Here is a 22,282-nt window from a genome sequence, read left to right as displayed (position 1 = left end):
TAAACACACATGATAGCTGGCTTTTAAAGAACTTGTGACATTCTTATACAAGATTATCATAATCTAAATCATTCTTTATAGATTCAATTTCTAGTCAATCAGTTTCATTGGATACTACTCTAGTTCTGTAAGATCCACAATTTTTTAAAATCACCTGATGTCAGCCAAAAAGCCACACTTAACAGTCAAAGAAAACTAAAAATTAACTGACAGCTCTACCTTCTAAGTGCCACTCAAATCACATGCATTTCCTGGCTTAATTGGCTGCCATTTTTAAAGCTCTAACCAGGTAATTAAGACAGATGGAGTTTGTGTATTCTAAAATTCATTACTCAGTACCAATTAGACAAATTAGTGTCTGTGTCTCTGAATTGAACAGAATGTAAACTTTGGAACTAAAAATCCTTAGAACTAACTTCTGAAGGGTTCATCCTATCTAGAAATAAACTTGGTGGTTGATTTTTTAGGAGAACTACACAGAAGTCAATAAACTCTTAAATATCCAAATTCCTACTCTCCCTGTTCCTGTGGTCAGACAACAAAGCACACTCTATCATTCTAGCTCCACAGCTAGTTCCCTAAAATAATCAGTAAAAAAACATTTAACAATTCAACCTTGAATAAGGTTATTGGCCTCTGTTTATTTATTATTATTTTCCCAAAAGTCAATGTCTGTCATTTTCATGTGATCTTTTCTCCCCATCTTTGCTCAGCTTATGACAGAGAGGTCCCTTATTATTTCAAGCATTAAATTACTCAAGACAGAGAAATTACACTAGCTGAGGAGTTATTCCCAGAAACTCAGGCTTCAGGTATGAAGTCCATTTCACAGCCTGATTGATTATGTGTATTGAATTCAATTTAAACAAGTCTTGAACAATAAAATACTTGTATTTGAAGAGTGAATCTGTGGCTGAACCAGGTTCCTTCTTTGAAAGTCTTTGAGGTGCCTTTCCACAAAAGTCAGATTTCACAAATGCTCCTTAACAGTCAAAAGGGTATTTCACTGTATACAATGTGGCTGGATAATTTTAATATGTTTTATAAAAATATTACCGTTACTGAAAAGAAATTAGAGACCTATCACAGAAAATTTTTGCTGCCATCAGTTGTGTTATAAACATTGTTCTATGCACAGCACTCTTTCTCTTCTTATTAAAGGCATATATAACACATGGCCAGATTTACATTTGAGGCTCATTCTTACAAATGTTGGAATATTTAGTCCATTTATATCTACAAAAGTGGTCAAAACACATCATGTGCAATAAAACCTGCATGGAACCAACACAGCTCCAGGTTCTCTGTCTCTATGCACAGCCTCTGGACAATTTTAGGCGAGCTCCCGTCCATACTAGACTTCTACACACCCCAGCTGCAAATTACATGTGTGCTGCAAACATGTCTGCTAGCCCATTAATTTTTCCCCTGAAAAATATCAAGAACATCATATAGAAGGAAGTTCTGCTCCTTGCTCTTAAGGTCTCCACATCCCTTTCTACCATAAAACATCAGGCAGAATGTATTCACATCTTTTCAACTCTTTATGGGACCATCTCAGACATCAGACATTATTAAGGATTTGCCCACTAGAATATATATAGGAAGATGTCTGGTTTTCCCCTTTTGTTCCTTTGCCAGAATCAAAGGATAAGAATCTCCTGGAATATGATGTAAGTATTTTCATTTCAATTAATTGAAATATCTGCTTGAGGCAGAAGGAAGATGGAAAGAAAGAAAGAAAACAAAACTTTGTAAGCATTAAACACCAGTGCTGAAAAGTAACTACACTCCTCATTAAAACAGACACCAGAACAATTTTCCTTTGATATAAATGGTTTGTGTGTTATTAGAAGCATTTACATCTTTATAGTCTGAATTACTATGAGATCCCTTATAACTGTATGTTCGTTACTTTCTGTGATCAGTTATTAAAGCAAAGCATGGCATACTGATTTATAAGTAAAGATTTCTAAATAAATAACAGGCTATATTTGTAAACAATATTTTTCTTCTTGGGAAGCAGAGTACTGTCTTAACTCTATGAATGGGGATAAAATACCAATCATGCCACTGAAATACCACTGAAAATTCTCTGAGAAATTCTCAGCACTGTCCTTATCTTTGTGGCTCTGCAGAAATGAGACATTTGACGCTAAGGGTCTTTTCACTCCTACAAGCAGACTTGGAACAATTGTTGCGATTTCTCATAATTATGACATGTTTTTATTTATAGTTCAGTTGACAGTTCAGTCTCATTTTCTTTGAGTTTACATCTATACCCTTTTACTCAGTTACTTGTGCACTTTTTCAGTAGCAGCTACTTTCATCCATGCCATCTGACAACATTTTGGGGGATGCATTCCTACATCAACACTTCACAGTATACTATGATATAGAGGATCTCAGGCAATTCCAAGGGACACTGCATATGTACCTACATCAGAAAAAAAAAGGCCAAACAGATTCTGATGCAGTGTTTTGAGGAATATGTGGAGGGACATGTCTGGCCTAGAAAAACTGACCTCACTCCACTGAATTTTGAATCTGAGGCATGTTTGAAATTTCAGTGCTTACTGGCATCTCTAGGTCTTCCTAGTTTGGTTCTGTCTTTCTTTTCTAGACTTGCTGAGAAGAATTAAAGGGAATTTTTATGCCACAACTTTGTGGACAGAACTCAGTAGACTGTTTTTTTCCTATGTCTGGGTTTGTGATACGCCTGTAATTCTGAGTACCCCTAGCTCAGAACATCAGCATTGGCTTGCCTGGTCCCCACTGCCTTCAGCTATATTTTGCAGGACTCAACAACTGTATAAATCAGATACATGTTCTCAAGTGAAGTACTCTGGTAAGCTGTTTATAGTCAAAGTCTGTCATCACCAAAAGTTGAGTTAGAACTTGGTTCACTAGACAGGGCTACTTACAAGACATAATGTAGTGAACTGGCTGCTCTATTTCTAAGTTAGTATGCAAGATCCAAACTCTTCAGGAATCTAGCAGAAGGGCTCCCTCTCTAGGCACTTTCAAGCACAATGATTCAGCCTTTCACGACTTCTCACAATATTTTTCAGGACAAGCAAAGACTTTTCTGAGAGTCAAATATGATCAGTGAAATATGGTCAGTTAAAAAACAAACAAACAAACCAAAAAAAAAATCCAAGATAAAAAAAAAGGGGGGCTCTTACTATCAACTGCTTATGTTCCAGAGGAAAACATAAGTACCAAATTAATTTTCTTTCTGCAAAATAATTTCTCCTCTGTCAGGTCAATAAAGCATATGTAAATGGTCAACATTAATATGGTCAGTCCATTCTGGGTTTCCATCAGGAAGATTCCTTGATATTATAGTACATTTTTTGAGGAAAGGAAGGGTTTTTTGCCCTTTACAAAAAAAACCACAACAAACAAACAAACAAACAAACAAAACCCAACCCCACACCTCAAGATATACACACATGGCATCATAACATGATGAAACTACACATTTGAGCTACCTCATTTCAGATTTGTTATAAAACCAAAAGCAATTTCCTTTCCCAGTGAGGAAAAAAATAAAATCAACTCCCATCTCTGAACATGCTTCACAATGGACATAATGCTTTTGCTGCTATTTCATGAAAGGTAAATCTTCAGCAACTAAAGAGGAGTGATTTTTTTTTTTTTTTTTTAATTCAGAATATAAATATTCTTTATGACAACAAGAATTCTGAACAAAACATTCCTTATCAATACAGAGAAAGAGGTGAGTGAAGACTGGGAAGACCATTTCTGTGGGACTTGTCTTGATACAGTAAGTCATTAAATGCACAAATCAGTAATCAGTGAGATATGCCTACCAGACCAAAAATCCAGATGAATCTTCTCTTGTGGCTTTAAGTAATAGCAGGGACCAGGCCAGAATTGAGTCAGAAAAGATTATATTGCTTCTTTATGCCTGAGACCAACAATCATCTTCTTTCAATCTCTTTAAGGCCATTTTTATTGCTGCTGTCTAGCCTTCCTACAGGGTAGATATAGATTGCATACAAGGAAGAAATATTTTCCAAGGAGAGTGGGGAGACACTGGAATAGGTCACCCAGAGAAGCTGTGGATACCCTAAAGCTGGAAACATCCAAGGTCAGGTTGGATGGGGCTCTGAGCAACATGATCGAGTGGAAGATGTCCATGCTTATGGCCGTGTGGTTGGACTAGATGATCTTTAAATGTCCCTTCCAACCCAAATCATTCTGTGGTTCACTGATTCTATGACTGTATGATGTGTGAAGCAGATGAAGGTACAACACAACCTATCATATCACTGTAGCTGGGTTCAGCGATCCTGACAGGTAATTATATGCATATAAGATTTTAATTTATAGGTCAGAATTAAAACTTCTAATAATGATAAAGCTGTATTACTTGTGTTTCTAGTGTTAATGACATGTTTTGGTTGCTCCTTGATAAAGGTAAAAATCCATTATTAAGTATATTTAGTAGCAGCAGTAGCTAGACCTCTTCACAACTTATGAGTGCTAACAGAAAAAAATCTAAATGGAAATTGTTTAAAAATCCTTTAGTAAATGCTTGACAACATATATGGCAATTTAGAGAGCTGCATGAGGACTGGAGGAAAGCAGATGTCACTCCTATCTTCAAGAAGGGCAAGAAGGAGAACCCAGGGAACTACAGACCTGTCAGCCTCACCTCAGTCCCTGAGAAGGTGATGGAGCAGCTCATCCTGGAAACCATTTCCAAGCACATTAAGTAAAAGAAAATCATCAGAAGCAGTCAGCATGGCTTCACCTAGGGGAAGTCATGCTTGACCAGCTCGATAAAATCCTATGATGAAATGACTAGCCTAGTAGATGAGAGAAGAGCAGTTGGTAATTGTCTCCCTGGACTTCAGTAAGGCTTTTCACACTGTCTCCGATAAGGTCCCCATAGAAAATTTGATGAAGCACAGGCTGCCTGAGCAGACAGTGGATTAGAAACCAGCTGAATGGCCAGGCCCAGAGAGGGGCATAAAGTCTAGTTGGAACAGTTTACCCTTGGAGTCAGTACCGAGTACCGCCTTGTTCAGCATCTTTGTTAATCATTTGGGTGCTGTGCACCCCTGGCAAGTTTGCTGAGGACACAGAACTGTGAGGAGTCGCTGATGCACCAGAGGGTCATACTGTCATCCAGAGGGACCTCAACAGGCTGGAGAAATGGGCTGACAGGAACCTGTCAGCCAACAGGCACACACTGAAACACAAGGTTCCATCTGAACATCAGGGAAAACATTTTCGCTGTGAGGCTGCCCAAGCACTGGCAGAGGGTGTCCAGGGAGGATGTGGAGTTATCTGCTTGAAGTGGAGAGAGGACCAGGGAGGTTGTTGACTATCTGGAGCCCTCTGGACATGGTCCTGCTCTAGGTGACCTTGCTTGAGCAAAGCAAGATGACCTCCAGCAGTCCGTTACAACATCAACCGTTTTGTGATTCAGTAAATCAGAATCTTTAAAATACAGGAAAATTATAAGCAAAAGAAAACAAGGCTTAATTTGGCTACGCACAGAAGACATAAGGAAAATAAAAAAGTAAAAGAAGGCCAAAAGCAGGTGTGTTTGCTTTTTTTAAACAAGAGATAAGAGAGGAGATGAGGAGCAGAAGGATCCATATCAAAAGACTGCTATGTACAAGTGGTGAAATTGCCCATCTTGTAGAAAAGACAAAACCATACAGTGTTAGGAAAACAAACGAGACTGCATAGTCAGATCCCAGAGTGGCAACAAAACAATTTACATTCTAATAAAAAACAGAGGAAGATGTTAAAGAGAAGCTAACAAGGCTAGACAGCTTCAAACCAACAGAGCAACCTATGTCTGGGAAGGTCTCTGAGCGCTGTTATTGCTGATTTGCAGTAACCCTTGGAACACCAAGGGAACACCAAGGGAACACCAAAAGGCACCATGAAGGTAAGCATGGTGTGCGAACACTGAAGATGACCCGCGCCATCACAAGCCGCTCCAACTAACATTGCTGCTAGACAAAATAATAGAACACAATTAATAAAAATTTAAAGGAGGTAAATGTAGTTAGTGCGAATCAAGATGGGTTTATGAAAAATCGATCTTGTCAAAGTATCCTGATGTGTTTTGGGTTTTTTTTGTAAGGCCTTTTTTTTTTTTCTGAGATGACAGATTTAAATAACATCAAATTGGCATATATATGCATTTATATCTGTTTCTGCACACACTGTACTAGTATGCATTTCAAATTCTAAAGGCATTTGACTTTTTTAACACTATTTTAACTATTTTAACAAAGATACAAAATTTTAACAAAGATAAAATACACTATTTTAACAAAGATACAAAATTATTATAAATGTGACACACTAAGTATCTCAAAATGTAACCATAACAAAGGAGATGACTGGTTTCTAGTGAGAACTGGTAGAAATCTGTTTTTTAACCCTTCGGTATTTAACACCTTTATTATTTGAACTGCAGAAAAATTCATACTTTTTGAAGCTGAAGATGACTTGAAGTTTGCTCCTGTCACAAGCTTGGGACATCTAGGTCAGCTAGTAAAAGGAAACATTAGGCATTTTAATGTGGCCATGTGTAAAGTCATAAGCTTAGACTAAAGAACATAGTTCTGACTGAGACATCCAGTGCTGGGAGGAAATGTGTTAAAAGCTTAGCAGGTATGTTAGTCAGAAAAGGAAGATAAAAGATACTGTGGCCCCCTGAAAAATACGACAGGGCATCTGGTGACAACGGATATGGAGAAGTCTGAGGTACTCAACAACTATTTTCCTTCAAGTTTTCACTGGCAAGTGCATTTCCCATCTCTCTCAGGCCCCTGAATCTCAAGGCAGAGACCGGGGGAATGATGTCCCACCTATTGTAGAAGAAGATCAGGTTCAAGACCATCTGAGGATCCAGCAGGTCCAGGGAGGTGATTCTACCCATCTACTCTGCTCTCCTGAGACCCCACCTGGGGCTCCCAGCACAAGACAGACATGGACCTGTAAGAGCAGGTCCAGAGGAGGGTCACAAAAACGGTCAGAGGGCTTCTCCCTTTTATAAAGAAAGGCTGAGAGAGTTGAGGTTATTTATCCTGGAGAAGGCTCTAGGGACACCTTATTGTGGCCTTTCCATACTTAGAGGGAGCTTACAAGAGAGATGGAGAAAGACTTTCTACCAGGGTGTGTTGTGATAGGACAGGGGTAACAGTTTTAAACTAAAACAGGGTAGATTTAAATTAGACAGAAGACAGAAATTCTGGCACAGATTGCCCAGAGAAGTTGGAGATGCCTCATCCCTGGAACGTTCAAGGTCACTTTGGGCAGAGCTTTGAGAACCTGACTGAGTGGAAGATGTCCCTACCATTGGCAGGGTGAGTTGCACTAGATGATCTTTAAATGTCCCTTCCAACCCAAACCATTCTGTGGTTCACTGAATCTGTGATTCTGTGATGTCTGAAGCAGATGAAGATCATAACACAACCAGTCATATCACCACAGCTGGGTTCAGTGAACCTTCTTGGCCTTATAAGATAGGAATATGTAGGTTTGGGAGCATGACTTACATCATTTCTTTGATGTAATTTTTTCCATATGTATAATACATATGCACTGTACTGACCTAAAGGCTGAAAGTCCATTTTATGCATAATTATAAAGAGAGTTAGTAAACGCATTCCTTATGATGACATTCTAATAATTGTTTTTGGAAAAAAATAATCCTAACTTCATTCATAATATCTGATTATCTGACTTAACATGCCAGGACTATGGCACAGCAATTAAGCAGTGAAGGAATTTCAATTGAGTTATTACCTGTGTACTTAGCTTACACATACAGATGAATTAATCAGGAATCAGTGAAGACAATCTCCCTTAGTTCCAGGCTCAGCAAGTTACTTGATATGGTGATGAATCAATGAAAATCCAAGACAAGTCAGTGGAGTCAGTTTATTGCTGGAGGAAAGGGTGGGGAGAGGGCAGAGAGCAGGGAGTAAGACTATTAATAAAATGAGAAAGGAGGTATGTGAAAAATGGCAAATAATTAAGAGCAGAAGCAAATGGGTGTGTGGCCTGGCAGCATGTGTTTTTGGAAGAAGGCTGGAACTCTAATGGATACCATCTCTAATCTATAGGGAATTCTGCTATCACTTCAAACAGCTTGGCTGTACCAGGAAAGAAGCAGGTAGGACATTCATCATATAACTGACAGTATGCCCAGCAGCATCATTTTTTTGGATGTAAAACTGAAGGAAAGCACATTAGAGAGTACAGCTTGCTGAAGCTTGGGATCATGTAGCCAGCAGAGCCTGCCCTGGGCAGGATATGCTTCCGACTCCCTCTCTCACAGAAGCTCACTCATCCTCTAATGTGATGATAAAGCTGAGGACAGGGCAAGCTATTCCCTCTGACTCCACTGCTCACCAGGAAGGGAACACGTTACTGTCACTGTATGGGAGAGAACCTCTCTTCAGCCCCCACACCTCTTCTTTTTTCATGGTCCAGAACAATGGTGGGAGGCCATTAGTCTTCATTTTTAATTTTGTTTTAAAATGAATTTATTTTCCTTTTCTTCCATTTATCCTCATCCTTTTAAAGATACTTGAACATTCATCTATATTCAGGGAAAATGAAAGATGTATAAGACCCTTCTATGTCTCGCTGACAATCTGGGCAGAATCTAGAGATCTGTTTGAAAACTGGTCAACAGGCTGTAAATTAAAGATTTTTGGGTTTTTGTTTGTTGGTTTGGTCTTAATACATAAGGCTTTTCCCCAACCACAGCCTTGCAATTTTTCCCATAAATATAACTGGGAGTAAAATCACATCCCAGTTTAACTGCATTTCAAACTGTGTTTCAAGAACTTTTTATCAGTGACATTTAAACCCAGTAGGTAACACATGAAAACCTAAAATATATTGCAATTCCCTTGCCTGCTGTGCTGCATCCCGTTGCATTAGGCCCATATACTTCTAAGCTTCCATTCGTTGTCACTAATTCTTCCTTTTTTTCCCCTGGCAAACTTTCCATCAGCTTCTCTGCTGCCCCTTGTGAAAACAGACCCTTTCAGTCTCATCAGCATATCTGTTGATCATCTTCTGTATTCCTTCCCTCTGCATCCCAGGTTTTCATTGGCCTTACAATGAATATTGGTGTAAGTATATAAGATGACTGAGCAATCGATCACAGACACAGCCAAGGCTTTATCACCATTTAGGTGATAAAAAAATGGACAGTGGCACACTTCTAGACTTGGTGCAAAAAATGCTTATAGTCAGTTAATTTCTACATCATAGAAACAGAGAAAGTAGAGAGAAATGGAGTGTGTGCATGGCTGATTTCCCTGAGCAAAGGCTACAAAATATTAAATGATATAGCAGCCTTACAAAATCAAACAGAATGTTTACGTTATATTTAGACAGATATATAAACAGGTCATTACATTTCTAAATTAAAATGTTACTTTCCCTTTAAAAGGGACCTCAAATATGCTAAAGAAACAAATAATAAATCTTCATTCTAAGATATCGCATTTGTTTGTGGGATGGGAAATCCTTTGGCTAGAAAAGTTCAAATGCTCCCTGGCTACTAGAAAGTATTTTTAGCTGCTTATTTTATTTACCCATTTAAAGTTGTAACCCAGCCTGAGGTTTTACTAATACAAATGTCAACAAAGTTCCTAGCTATGTTGAATAAATCTTAGCCATTGATTTATTTAAAACATATTTTTGGAGTCTGCACACAGCTGAAAATAAAATATTTGATCAATATTTTACATGTTGATAAATATTAACATCAAATTATGAACTGTAAGTCTAAATAAATCAGTCCCTCAGTGGGCTTAGCATGAACACTCACGTTAAATATCTGAAAAAACACCTCTATACGAGTATGTAAAGCCAAAAAATCTCTAAACATTTTTGGGCAGAAGAAAGAGGTAAATGTGAACGTCAATATCTTTTTCTGCTCTCAATTACCAGTTGTTCAAGCTTAAGGAACAAATAGGAAATGGGCAGATACTACAGCAGCGCAAGAATACCGAGACAATTTCTTAGGCAGGAAAGGTCTCAACTTTGTAAAGCTGCTTGTAAAATTGCAGAGCTATCAAAATCTAGATGTACCGGAGTCCTTTGTAAATGTCAAACATCAGTCTTGGGAGTGCTTTTGTTATATCTATGATATCTTCAAAGCTGGAACTGCAAATAGCTCAAAAGTATTGATTACCGATTACCACAATTTCCTACACTACCAAATTTAGTTTTAGCATGTCCTGCAATTAGCTGGTGGTCTCAGATTATCTACCTATGCAATGCCAATAAAGCAGCTGAATAAATGAAGTGTAATACAGATAAAATCAGTGCTAGTTCAAAGGCAGAAATGTGAAGAACTTTTTAATCATTTCTAGTATCCCACACCAACAGACTGAATCATGGATACACTGACAAAAAAACCCACAACCACACAGTCCTTATAACCAGTGGCACTTCTGTGTCCTTCGGTGGGAGAAGAATCAAGCTACCAGTTCATACTCCTTGCCCCACAGATCTTCCTGATATGTCAAAAGAAGGACCCTGTGTTCATGTAGATTTTGGAACGATGCCTTCATCAAATTAACACCTCTTTCTAAACACTGCCATAATCTTAAATGTATTCTTTAAAATTTTGAAGACTAACAAAATGAAAAAGTCACTCAGAGTTTCATCTGATGAGGAGGGACTGATTTTGGCTCTCTAACATTTTCTATCTGAAGTGATTGAAACGTATTTGCCAATCCATGTACTTTTGTAAGACCCAGCATGATTGGCACTTGGGAAATACAGGCATGGGCAGTGGCACACCTCAGGATGGAACTAGTTATCTTGTGTTTGACCTATGAGTCAAATTAGATCAGCTTCTGCATATGTAGAAAATGTAGAAAACCCCCATAGTTCGGGCATACTTTGTGATTGCCCCAACCATTAGGAATATTAGAAAGTCTAAAATATTGCTATATTTACTGCACATTGAACATGAGATCTGATTCTTTATAAGATTTACAGATCCAAGCTGAAATTCCTAAAGAACTCCTATAGCAAAACCTATTCTCTCACAAATCCATGGTGATAAAGAGTTATCAAAGTAGATCTCCAGTTTCTAATGTCTGATTAATATATTATATATAAAGAATTTCCTGTCATGACTGCATCAACTGAAATAATCTTTCAAATACGTTAAAATTACCTGAGTAAAAAAAAAAAAAAAAAAAAGAGAAATAATCATAAAATATTTCTTGTCTCTGCACAAGAAACAGCCAATGTGCACAGAGACAAGTTTTCAATTCCTAGACTTTAACCTCAGTTTCAAACTTTCTTGCAGACTGGACCACTTACTGAAGCACTTTTTGTGTCTTATTCCACATTAGCGCACCAGAGTTTAAAAAAATAAATGAACTAAACCCAGAAGAAAACAAAAAGAACCCCAGCAAAAACCATTTTTAAAAAACATTAATTCAATGGCATTTGCAATTGATTCAGTGCCAACTGACCATATCAAACTTTGAATCAGACTTTCTGTACCTAGACAGACGCCTGCGGTCAGGCTGTGTTATGTTCCATGCACAGAAGTTAAGGACTCTAAAATTTTGGCTCTTCAGCACCGACACAGGCTCTAGCTGCTGTCACAAATATGGAAATGCCAGTAGACTACTTGTTACTATTTCATTCACATGTAAGGTTATTGTATTGGTCTAGGAAAAGCATATGCATTGTAAAAGTCACCCTGAGTAACTCAGTTCAAAGTTGTCAAATAATAACCAATTAACAAACTCTTGTTTGCCTGTTGAATATTGATTGTATTATATTGTGGTGCATAGCACTTAAATAATGGTACTGTTATATAATTGCAGATGTGTTTGGTTTAATTTACAGCTACAGAGTTCAGAAAGAAAAAAACCAGCATATGTTTAATGTTATGAAATCCTATGGCCTTACTGGAAACTTAGGCCCTCAGTTTAAAAGTTTAGTATATTTGTAAGTGCTTTGACACCCTTGGAGTAAGACAAACAATTAAACCTTAAATCTACATGAAAATGTTCCGGTATACTTGAAACTAAATTCTGTGGCATCTCCAAGTTTACATCCAGACAACAGGGCCTAAACTAGGAAAGTTTAACCAGATATAACAGAAACACAACTGGCATTTACCAGATTGCACAAAATACCATTATGTCCAAAAAATTACCTGGAAGAGAACTAACACCAGCTATGAGTCTAACAGAATATGTGACATACCCACATACGCAACATTCAAGCACCATGAACTGGATGGATAGATTCTCTAATTCTATCTAGTCCAGAAGTCCTGAAAAGAAGTTTCTCATACAATGCCTTGCTCTTTCAAAAGGGACATTACACTTTTTCAGTACATTTCTTGCTTTACCCAAGCTATTAAAGAAAGCCTGGGTGCCATGTAGACAAGGCTAAAAGATGCATATTTTTGCTGATACACAAATCTTCATGATTTACTATACCTGCTCTTCATTTGATTTCTGCATCAATTACCGTAAAATGGGGTTAAACTTCAACTGCAGCACTGGCATGGGACCTACTGCAAAAGCATGGAAAGTCTCAGAATGGTAAGTTTTAATAGTTCTGTACTGATCAGGTTTGCATGGTGCATGAACAGACACAAACAAAAATAAAAACTAGCTGTGAAAGATAATTACATCTAAAGTGAGTTGCTTTCATAGAGAAGCAGATGATCCTATGATGAATCCTTTTAACATCCCCATTAGGAAGACAAGGTCACTGCTTTGTGTGGTTTTTTTGTAAGAAAAGAGGTGAAAGTTAGCCTTCCTATAGTCATATTCTTATAATTTCATCTTTAAGACATGGAAAAGACTATAAAGCACTAAATTTGTATTTTCCATGTTACTTTTTATCTTATGATGACCTCTCCTGGTTGAGCTGTTCATTAGCCTTGATTTCAGAAGTTAAGAGTTTTGATCCCCCTGTGCTTATTTCAAAAAAATGGCAAGAATACAAAGAATTTATTGGCAAGGTAAGAAAAACATCACTGAATAAAATTTACAGTAAGATCTCAGTATTAGTGTGTGTGATGCCGTATCACCCTGTATGTTTACTGTACTACAAGATGGGCTTTCAACACCCACTTCATCTTGAGATAAAACTGAATGAGATTCAACACTTTCAACGTGATCACTTCTGAATCAGTATTACTGAGAGGCATCATTTTAATGACAGAGCTAGTTTTACTGACTTTGCAAAGTAAACAAACATTTGAGATTAAATGTATTCACGTAAGTGACGACCAATTCTATTCTTTCTGAAAACTGTATCTTTTTCTATGTCAGCACAAGCAGACTAAGAAAATATTGAGTAGCAAGCTCATATATAGGGATTCGTAATTCACTGTACACCATGAATCTTGTATACTTCCTAAGAAATACTGTAAACAATAAAATTACTGCTGTTAATTACTTCAAAGTCAAAACATCAAGTAGCGATACAGATGAAAATAAAAACGTGATTGGAAATCAGTTTTACATCAAAGCTGCATTTCACACAATTTTTTTCAGCAGTATTCCCAGTATGATCTTCAAAATCAACTGATGAGGAAAAAAAAAAAAGGAAAAGAAAAAAAAAAAAAAAAAAAAAAGAAGAGGAAAAAAAAAAGAGAAAAACCTAAGTGCTTTCTTTCTCTTCTCAAAGTAGAAAAAGCATTCCCCAATGCCATTTACAAGCAGTTACACATGAAGTGATAAACAATCCCAGAAAATAAGTACAGTGACCAGTTTGTATATCAAAGCGTGCAACAGAACAACCAGTTCAGTGGTGCACCAAAACACTGTGACACAGCACTTGAGTTCCTACCGTGGCACCACTTCCCAAGCACCCAGGCGTCTTTACAAGAATTTTAAGCATGTACTGCAATGTGAATACTCCTTTTGTAATATTAAGGTTGACGTGTACTTCTAGCTATATTGCTGTTTCCAGTAAACAAATCTACCTCCATTTCACTGTCAGAAGTGAGTCAGAAATGAAATGCTATACGCTACATAAGAAGTGTAGTGCATAAGCTCTTGGAAGGTAATTTAATATAATGAAATCTTTGAATATCTGAAACAAAACAAAAACAAACCAAAAAACCCTGCCAAAATGGGAATATATATGAGTAAATTTTCATTAAAATTATATATATATTCCTTATACGTGAAATTTCTGGGTTGCTGGTGTTACTACAACCATTAACCCCTCAACTAACTTCTTTCAAAACTTAAAGATTTGTTTGTTGAGTAATCAGATAATCCACTGTAGGTCATTTTCAAGTTAAACTACAGCCACTAATTACTGAATGACAGAAAAAAAGCTCAGAAATCCTATTACAGAAAAGCAGTACAGGGAACTTTGTTTTCTAAAACCAGATTTCTGACAACCTAAGTCACCAATTATTATTTTTGTTTGCTTTATATTCCTGTTATGCAGAGCCTAAGAAATTACCATGAAGAAGTAATACTCAGAAGAAAAATTAGATAGCCGGTCAGCACTGAGCAGTAAACCTCAGGATCAATATTTCTCCTAAATCAAAGGTAGAAAAATATCTGAACATCCTATAGCCTGTGAGCCCTAGATACAATGCAGACACTGCTGTATGTTTTCTGTTGACACAAAATAAATGTCTAAGTGTAAGCAAATCCTGGAACAATGACATTGTTTTATTTTTCAATAGGTATCAGATGATAACAGACAGAAACCTACTGAGAAAGCATAGCAGTGCTCCATTGCATTGTTTATTCCTGCCCCCAAGGAAACAAACAAATAAATTTAATGATCCACATAGATCTTTATGCAGTATATACATTGCATTCTAAGACAATCGCCCATTTGGTCGGTAGAATCAGCCCCCATTCACAGACACACAGCCCCAGCACATCTATCTGGAACATGTCAGGACATCTCTTCCCTCTATAAACAGCAGAGGAAGTCAACAGTAGCGTCTATTTTTGATGATTCTATAAAAACGCACTGCTTCATTTTAGTATGCATTTCAAAAATACTTTGCAAAGGGCAAACGCTTTACATCGTCTGAAGAGAAACAAGTAAATACTTCACACTGACATCTACCTGTAAACGTTTTGCTGGAAACTACAGCTCAGTGCAATGTTAAAGATTTGATCTAACACCCATTGAAATCAATGAGTGCGCTGTCATTTTTACACTGATAGCAGAATGGGGTCCTGTATAGGTGCTCTGCACTCCTCCGGTCTGAAGTTAAGCATTTCAGCAGATGCTTGATCATTTCTCTTTTATTTCTGCCTCCCTAGGGGGCAATTTCTGGTCTCCTCTAAAATACCTTTGCTCATTTTATTGTGGGAAGCAAAACTTCACTCTCAAGAACAGCTGTCCTGGCTCAGTTCTCTGTCATCAACTCACCATCTTTCTTTCCTCTTCAAATGAGACATTTTCTCTTGCTGGTCCTTGATAAAACACTAGTTATGGAAACTGCTCACATCTCCTTTCCCTCAGACAACTGTGGAAGTACTTCCAAATGCAAATTGTCTGCCTTCTGAGGAAGGTGGGGAAAAACCAAACCAAACCAGAACAAACAAACAAACAAAAACCACCCCCAAACTTTGAACAGCTTCTGCCTGATTCCTTTCCCACTCTGACACCATTGCAGAACCAAGCCTCTATCATAGAGCAGGTCTTCCAACTTTCCACACCAGCTACCACTGAAATTATCTACACTAAGAGGGACCTGATGGGGAGCATTTTGAACAGTGCTAAACCTCGGTGCACACACAGACATGAAAATACACAGCAAAGCAAACACCAGCTTCACCAGCAAAGACAAAAAAATCAGCCTCCCCGAGTTGTGGGAATTCCCTTCTGGCTTATTGCAGAGCTGAAATCGTGCATGCTCCTTAGGAAAGGGTACTTACGAGATGCAGACAGAGCAGTCCTGGCTCTGCAGCTGATGCTGCTGAAAATCCAGAGGAAAAGAGCTGCCCTGCAGCCCGCTCGGGTAACCACAACCATCCTTCGCTTCCTGGCTCCCTGTACTCCAAATGCCAGCTGCAGAAGAGCTGCTTTTCTCCACTTTGGCTCCTTCTCCCTCTCTCCTTCCCCTTCTCGGAGGAGGTGGCAAGGAGGTAAAGGGGGCAGGGCTTTACCTTGGGGGAGAAGCCAACCCCCCTCTTCCTCTGCCGTCTCTGGGTTTGCAGCAGCAGGATAAGTCCCGGTACTTTTCTTTCCCTTATTTCTCTGTGTTTGTGTGTGTCTGTGCCTCCTCAGAGGAAGGTAAAAAAAAAAAAAAAAAAAAAAAAAAAAAGGCAAGCAAACACAAACCCCAACAAAAACAAACAAACAAAAAGGCACTAAGTATCAAATAACAAGGACTGCAGACTAGAAGAAGAAAAATTTCAAAAGCAATCCCCAAAAAGACGTGGGGGGAGGGAGGGGAAGGGAGATGGAGCTGAAGGGAAGGGAGGAAGGCGGAGAAATCTGTTGGTGCTGCTGTTGCTGCTAGCACTGCAGCCGAGCCCTTCCTCCCGCACAGAGCAGCGCTGCGAGAGCAGCTCGCAGCACCTCCCGGCTCAGATGTATATATACTGGGTGCACAGCGCCGGGCAGCCGCACACACTCACGCAGAAGCAGGGCGAGGGAATGGGAGAGGGAGGAGAGTCGCTCCGCAGCGCAGGAGCAGGCTCAGCGCTCGGCGCCGCTCGCCTCATCTATCCATCATCCCCCAGCAGGAGGAAACCCTGCCACCAGCGGCGCCACCTCCCCCTCCTCCTCAAAAAAAAAAAAAAAAAAAAAAAAAAAGGCAAGCAGCAGAAGGGAAAATCCTCTCTCAGCGCTGCCCTCCCCTCCTCTCCGCTTCCTGCAGCTCCTCCCTCTTCCTGCGCCCCGCAGGACCCGCCGCCCCCGCCGGGCTGGAGCCGCAGCCGGGGCCGGCCCGGGGGCGCTGTCCGCGGTGCTGACCGGGGCGCGCAGCCCAGCCCGGCCCCCCCCGCCTCCGGCCCCGGCGCTCCCTCGCGCAGCGCGGTGGCAGCGCCCCCCGCGTCCCGGCCCGCCGGCAGCCCCGCCGGGCGCGCGGAGGCCGGTCCTACCGCGGCCCCGGTGCGGGGGCGCCGCGGCCCGCCGGCGGGGGGCTAGGCTGCGAGGGCCGCATGCGGGTGTTGCCGCTCGCGGGTGATTCCTCACTCCCAAAGGCAGCCAGGGAGCAAGCTGCCTCCCGGTGCCATGCGTTGTTCACCTACAGAAGGAGACAGCCAAGCCGGCCATACCCAACCGCACGGGTCAGGGATCTCAACAGCCCGCTCTTCTCCATCCCTCGCCATCCCTCCTGCCGCTGCCCTTAGACAGGCTGAACCAAAAGTTATTGCTCACCAGATACAGCAGAATAATGAGGGTGGGGAGTTATTCCAGGATTATTTATTCTACAATCAATGAGGCAAAGAAAAATGAAAACAATTATTTCTCAGGTGTTATATAGAGAAAGCTGAGCAATGGAGAGGTATAATTTCTTTAGAGGAGCCCCAAAGCAGGGATAAAATATTTTCAGTGACTAATATACATGCTGTTAACAAGTATCTGCTGTTATTTAGCGAGTGTGATGAAGTGGTTAAGACTGTACGTAAGATGAGATTTTCAGGAAGGCCTTGGGACATTAGGATTCTCAGTCCTATTGCCTTTCAGAAGGAGTATGGTGCCTGTCTTGTAGGTCATTTTGAAAACTCATCCCTACATAACATGCGATATCCCAGGAGAGCTGTGGCCCAGAGGTTTGAGCACGGCACAGGGCAAAGCTGAAGTGCCAGTCCTGGGAAAGAGCACTTCTCTGATCTTGTCGAGCTGCCATAAATTTTCCTCCTTGAACCTTTCCCTCCCTTGCCTTATCCATGTCAAGTATTAATACGTTCATATTTTAAATGTTTCCATGGAAGTAATGCCAATATGTCTTAGCAAATGTGGGATTAAAAAGCACACTATGGATGTTAAGTATTATTATACTGATCTCTGGTTTTGAAAGAATACATATTCCCATAGAGGTTCTGTTACCTATTCTCTGCATTGTCCTGAGCCCTCTGCCACATCCTTCCCATTCCTTACACCTACAGACACTTTGTGATGTTCATTAATTTGTAGGATATGTGAGGTTTTGGGGAACTAACTAAGAAACAAATAGTAATTAGCTCCATTAAACTAGCTCAAAATTGCCTCTTTCCATAACTTCTTTCTTGTTAACATCTTCTGTTCTCCTCCTTCTCTATATCCCACAACTTTTCAAATCTGTAAAACTACATTTTCTCTTCTCCAGCTACAGCAGAAGTGGTATTGCTGATATACTATCAGAAACTGGCTGCTTATATTTATGGAAAAAAAGAAAAACTTTTGGCTACGACATGCAAGAAATTCCTACTGCTTTCTTTCTCAGATCTTGCAACCCTTTCAGTATTCATTGGCTTTTATTATTCACCTAAGTAAGTAAGAAACCGCTTCTCTAAGTATTTAAAAACTCTGCAGACACCACCACCCCTCCAACAAGCACACAAAAGCAACACACTTGCCCATCACCAATTTATACTTTAATACCTATACATGTCCATACCACCCAGGTCATGAAGTCCTCCACTGGACAAAAATCTGACTTCATCTGAGGTGTTCAGACTTCGCACTTCCTTAGCATATTCTAACTGGGGGTTTCAAAAACACACTCAGAATGCTCACAAGTAGCTACACATTTAAAAAATACTTACAAAGGATAAGACAAGAAATTTGAAACAGGAAGATCCAGCAGGCTGATTGATGAATATCTCAATAACAGTGATAGTAGAAAGTTTCCTTGTGGTTTGAGACGGAAGAAATGGCACAGATTATTGCATTTTTCCCCACCTCAGAATAGGATCAGTCCTTAAAAACTACATAAAATATTTAAACTATGTAGCAACAGAAACGAGTTGTGCTAGGGTAATGCAATTATTTTTAATATAACCACAACTAGGACCTGCAAAATCATTAACTTTGACTGATTCTGTCACACAAAAATCATTACAAAGATCTTCAGGCATTTTTTAGTCCTGTAAGATAAGCTAACCATCATATATATACTCTTCTTTTTTTTCTTCTTTTTTTCTTTTTTTTTCTTTCCTCCTGGAGGATGTTTTGAAATATTACTTTACATGATTCAACAAACACAAGTTGAATATATTAACCTTTGAAATGAAAACATGGGCAAATTGTGTTAGGGCACAATATGAAGTTATTAGATACTTCTCTCTGCTCTTCCTCCTAACCTTTCTTTTCCAGAGCGTGAGTGTGGGGATGTTTCTAAGCACACAGTGAGATACTCTTGCAGTCTAAGCAGGCCAACCACAAGCTCTAGCACAGAGGTCCTCAAACTTTTTAAACAGGGGCTGCCGCACGGATGAAGTGGCAGGCAGTCATCTGCGGCTGCTTGGTTCCCCCCAAAAGCCCCCGGCGAAGGGGGGGGGGGGGGGGGGGGCGGGCGCGGGGGGGGTTCTGTAAATACCGGGGGCCGGATCGAGGACCCTGGGGGGCTGTATCTGGCCCGCGGGCCATAGTTTGAGAACCCCTGATTTAGCACCCCTATCTTGCAACCACAAGTGCCTGCAGCTTGGGTCAACAAAGACCGGTTCTCCACACACGGTAGGTTAGGGAAGTATTCTACCAGGCTGGGATAGGCATACCAGCCAAGCTGTGCAGAAGGAGGATCTTCCAGCAAATCCACCCCCATAAGAAAATTTATCCTTCTTCATTTTTCAAATCAACACTCCCAGAGCCTTAAAAGCTGGGGAGATATCTCAGTCTATGATGAAACCTCCTGGCAAATAGAAAGACACTAAAGTGTTAAAAAACTCTAGTTAATAGAGCTGTACACAAATTTTATTGAGCTTAATGGAAATTATACACACATATTGATGAATGAATAGATCATTCTGAATTTACTAGGGCTGTCAAGCATTGTCTGCTAAATGGGATTCATCCTGGACAGAGCTATATTTACAGTATGTGAATGTCAAGAAGAAAAACACAATGTCAGAAAGCTAGAAAGGATAATTAAGAATTTCAAACACTGGTGGGACCAAATGACATCCAATCAGCTGGAGCCACAGAAGAAAATGAGACAAGCTTAAAAATAACCCGAAACTACTGAATTAATATTGAAAAGTAAAAGTCATGCTTCTTTATTCCTAACAGACTACCATTTTAACATAGTTTTTGCCTGTTATATTTTTGGTTGCCAAGGTTCCTTGCATGGTGGAGCTCTAAGAATTATCCACAGCAGAATTTCCATCCAAGTCTCCACGACAGTAGATAGGAGGACATCATACAGGAAAGACAGATGCAATGCATTTCAAATTATGACCGAACAGGACTTTATGATTATATGAATAGAATTAAATGTCATATAATGGACAGCTGTATTACAGAGGGAAATCTTGGGTTTATTATTAACAACATGGGATTTTCTGCTGGGAACGTCTAAAAACATGGGCCTTTCTCTGAGGGAGAAAAGATGGCACATGAAAATTGTAATCATCTGCCTGTGAGAAGCTGTAAAGACCTGAAGAAAATATTTTCTGGAAATGTAAGGAAAGAGTCTTTCCTAACCTTCTTAATATAGCTAAAAAGGAAGATGAGGGTGCATTGGCAGAAAAGAGCCATTATCTTCTTGCTTCATGCAGCTAAAAATACAGCATTATAGTTTGAAGTGAAGGCATTTCGGCTTGACCATCATTTTGTTGTTGTAGTTGCACTAAAACAAACAAGCGAATAAAAATCTGGAAATGTATATATAAGTAATCGCAGCAGTTCTGGTTATTTCTTTACAGGTTTCATAACAAAGGTGGTTTGTAAAAAAAAAAAAGAATGTTAAAATCTCAGAATGCTCAGTATGTCACCACTAAAAGTGACGAGGCCAGACTTTCATTCATACAGACTTCAAAAGAAATTGAAGATGCTCAGAAGTTTTCAGCTTCATGCCTCTACATCTTCTGCAGTCTAAACATGTGCTCAAGACAGCATCTACCTTTAGAAATTTATTTTGCAATATCTTGGTCTCTACCAATCTACACTGCATAATGAAAATTTTTGACAATCAAAACAAAAAATCATGCCATATGTCTCAGCCATATACTAGACGTGAATCTGCATTTTATAGACATGCAAATAGAACCGAATTCCATTCTTATTCTGCATCATGACTAAAACAATGGAACAGAAATGGTGGTTACCTGTCAGAAATGCAACTGTTTGACACTAATCACCAGTCTTATTTTGAGCTCATTTCCAGTTTAATGCTCGTTGAAGAAATGGAAGAATCTGTTTGTTTACAAATATAATTTAATTACTGCTCATCCACTTGAACAGCCCAAAATAATATTCTTCTCCAAAACACAGTATTCTTCCACACATTCGTGTATTTCTCTTTCTTCTGCGTTTGCCTTTGAACCCCACCTTAAGCATGTTGTCTCCTCATTTAAGTACCACCTGTTCATATATTTGGGGTTTATATTCCAAAATAATTTTGCATTCCTACTATCCCTGAAGTCTATTAATGAAAAAAGGAAACAGTATTTGAGAATTACTGAGACAAATAATTTTAATGTGGTGTCTCTTCTATTATTCTTTTCTTCCAAGCTGTAAATGTTAAATCCATGAAGACACCTATTTTAAGTTGAAAAGTGGTAGGGAGAAGTTTGAGAAGTGGTAGGGAACTATACGGAGCAACCTGTGGCTGCTGCTCATGCAACCAGCTGAACTCGGAAACTCAGCAGGGCCTTGTATGTCACGTGCATGAAAAGTGCAGGGTGAGGTCCTCTTTGTAGATGGAGTAGAGGATGGGGTCACACACAGTCATCTGAATACAGCGGTCATTTGAGGGTTTCACCAGATCAGTCACCTGAGGAGACTGCACTGGAAAACACAGACAATTTTTAGAACATGAATCAACTCCTTGAAAGGCTGACCCCTTGATGAAGTTATTGCTACTTCATTATGGAATAAAGACCAGAGGTTTTGATTCAGCAACCTTAAAAGATGTCTTTCTCTCAGTTTATTTATTAGTTTTTTTGATCACGTAGATCCCTTCTCTTTTAGTAATGTTATTTATTGCTATTTTCAACACCAATACAGTTTTATATTGACTTTATATTTTTATATATTAGTTAGATTTTTGGTAAATGGAAAATACATTAAATGGCATTTTCTAGATCCTTTTATTGTCTTGCGTGCTTCGGATGAGTAAGGTGCAGTCTAAGGACTG

At 39.3% G+C, this 22,282-nt stretch overlaps 1 protein-coding gene across 1 annotated transcript in view; it reads right to left on the bottom strand.

Annotated features, from left to right (window-relative positions):
- Window positions 1-16,244, bottom strand: part of CNTNAP2 (contactin associated protein 2) — a 1,159,973-nt gene extending 1,143,729 nt beyond the window's left edge. The window contains exon 1 of the mRNA XM_055709318.1: window positions 15,933-16,244. Coding sequence (XP_055565293.1) covers window positions 15,933-16,029 — 97 coding nt within the window. The 5' untranslated portion in view covers window positions 16,030-16,244. The remainder of the gene's footprint in view (window positions 1-15,932) is intronic.
- Window positions 16,245-22,282: the final 6,038 nt, after the last annotated feature.

Source organism: Falco cherrug, chromosome 4 (assembly GCF_023634085.1).
Source record: "Falco cherrug isolate bFalChe1 chromosome 4, bFalChe1.pri, whole genome shotgun sequence".
Classification (NCBI taxonomy): Eukaryota; Metazoa; Chordata; class Aves; order Falconiformes; family Falconidae; genus Falco; species Falco cherrug.
This window is presented reverse-complemented; position numbering and strand designations above follow the sequence as displayed.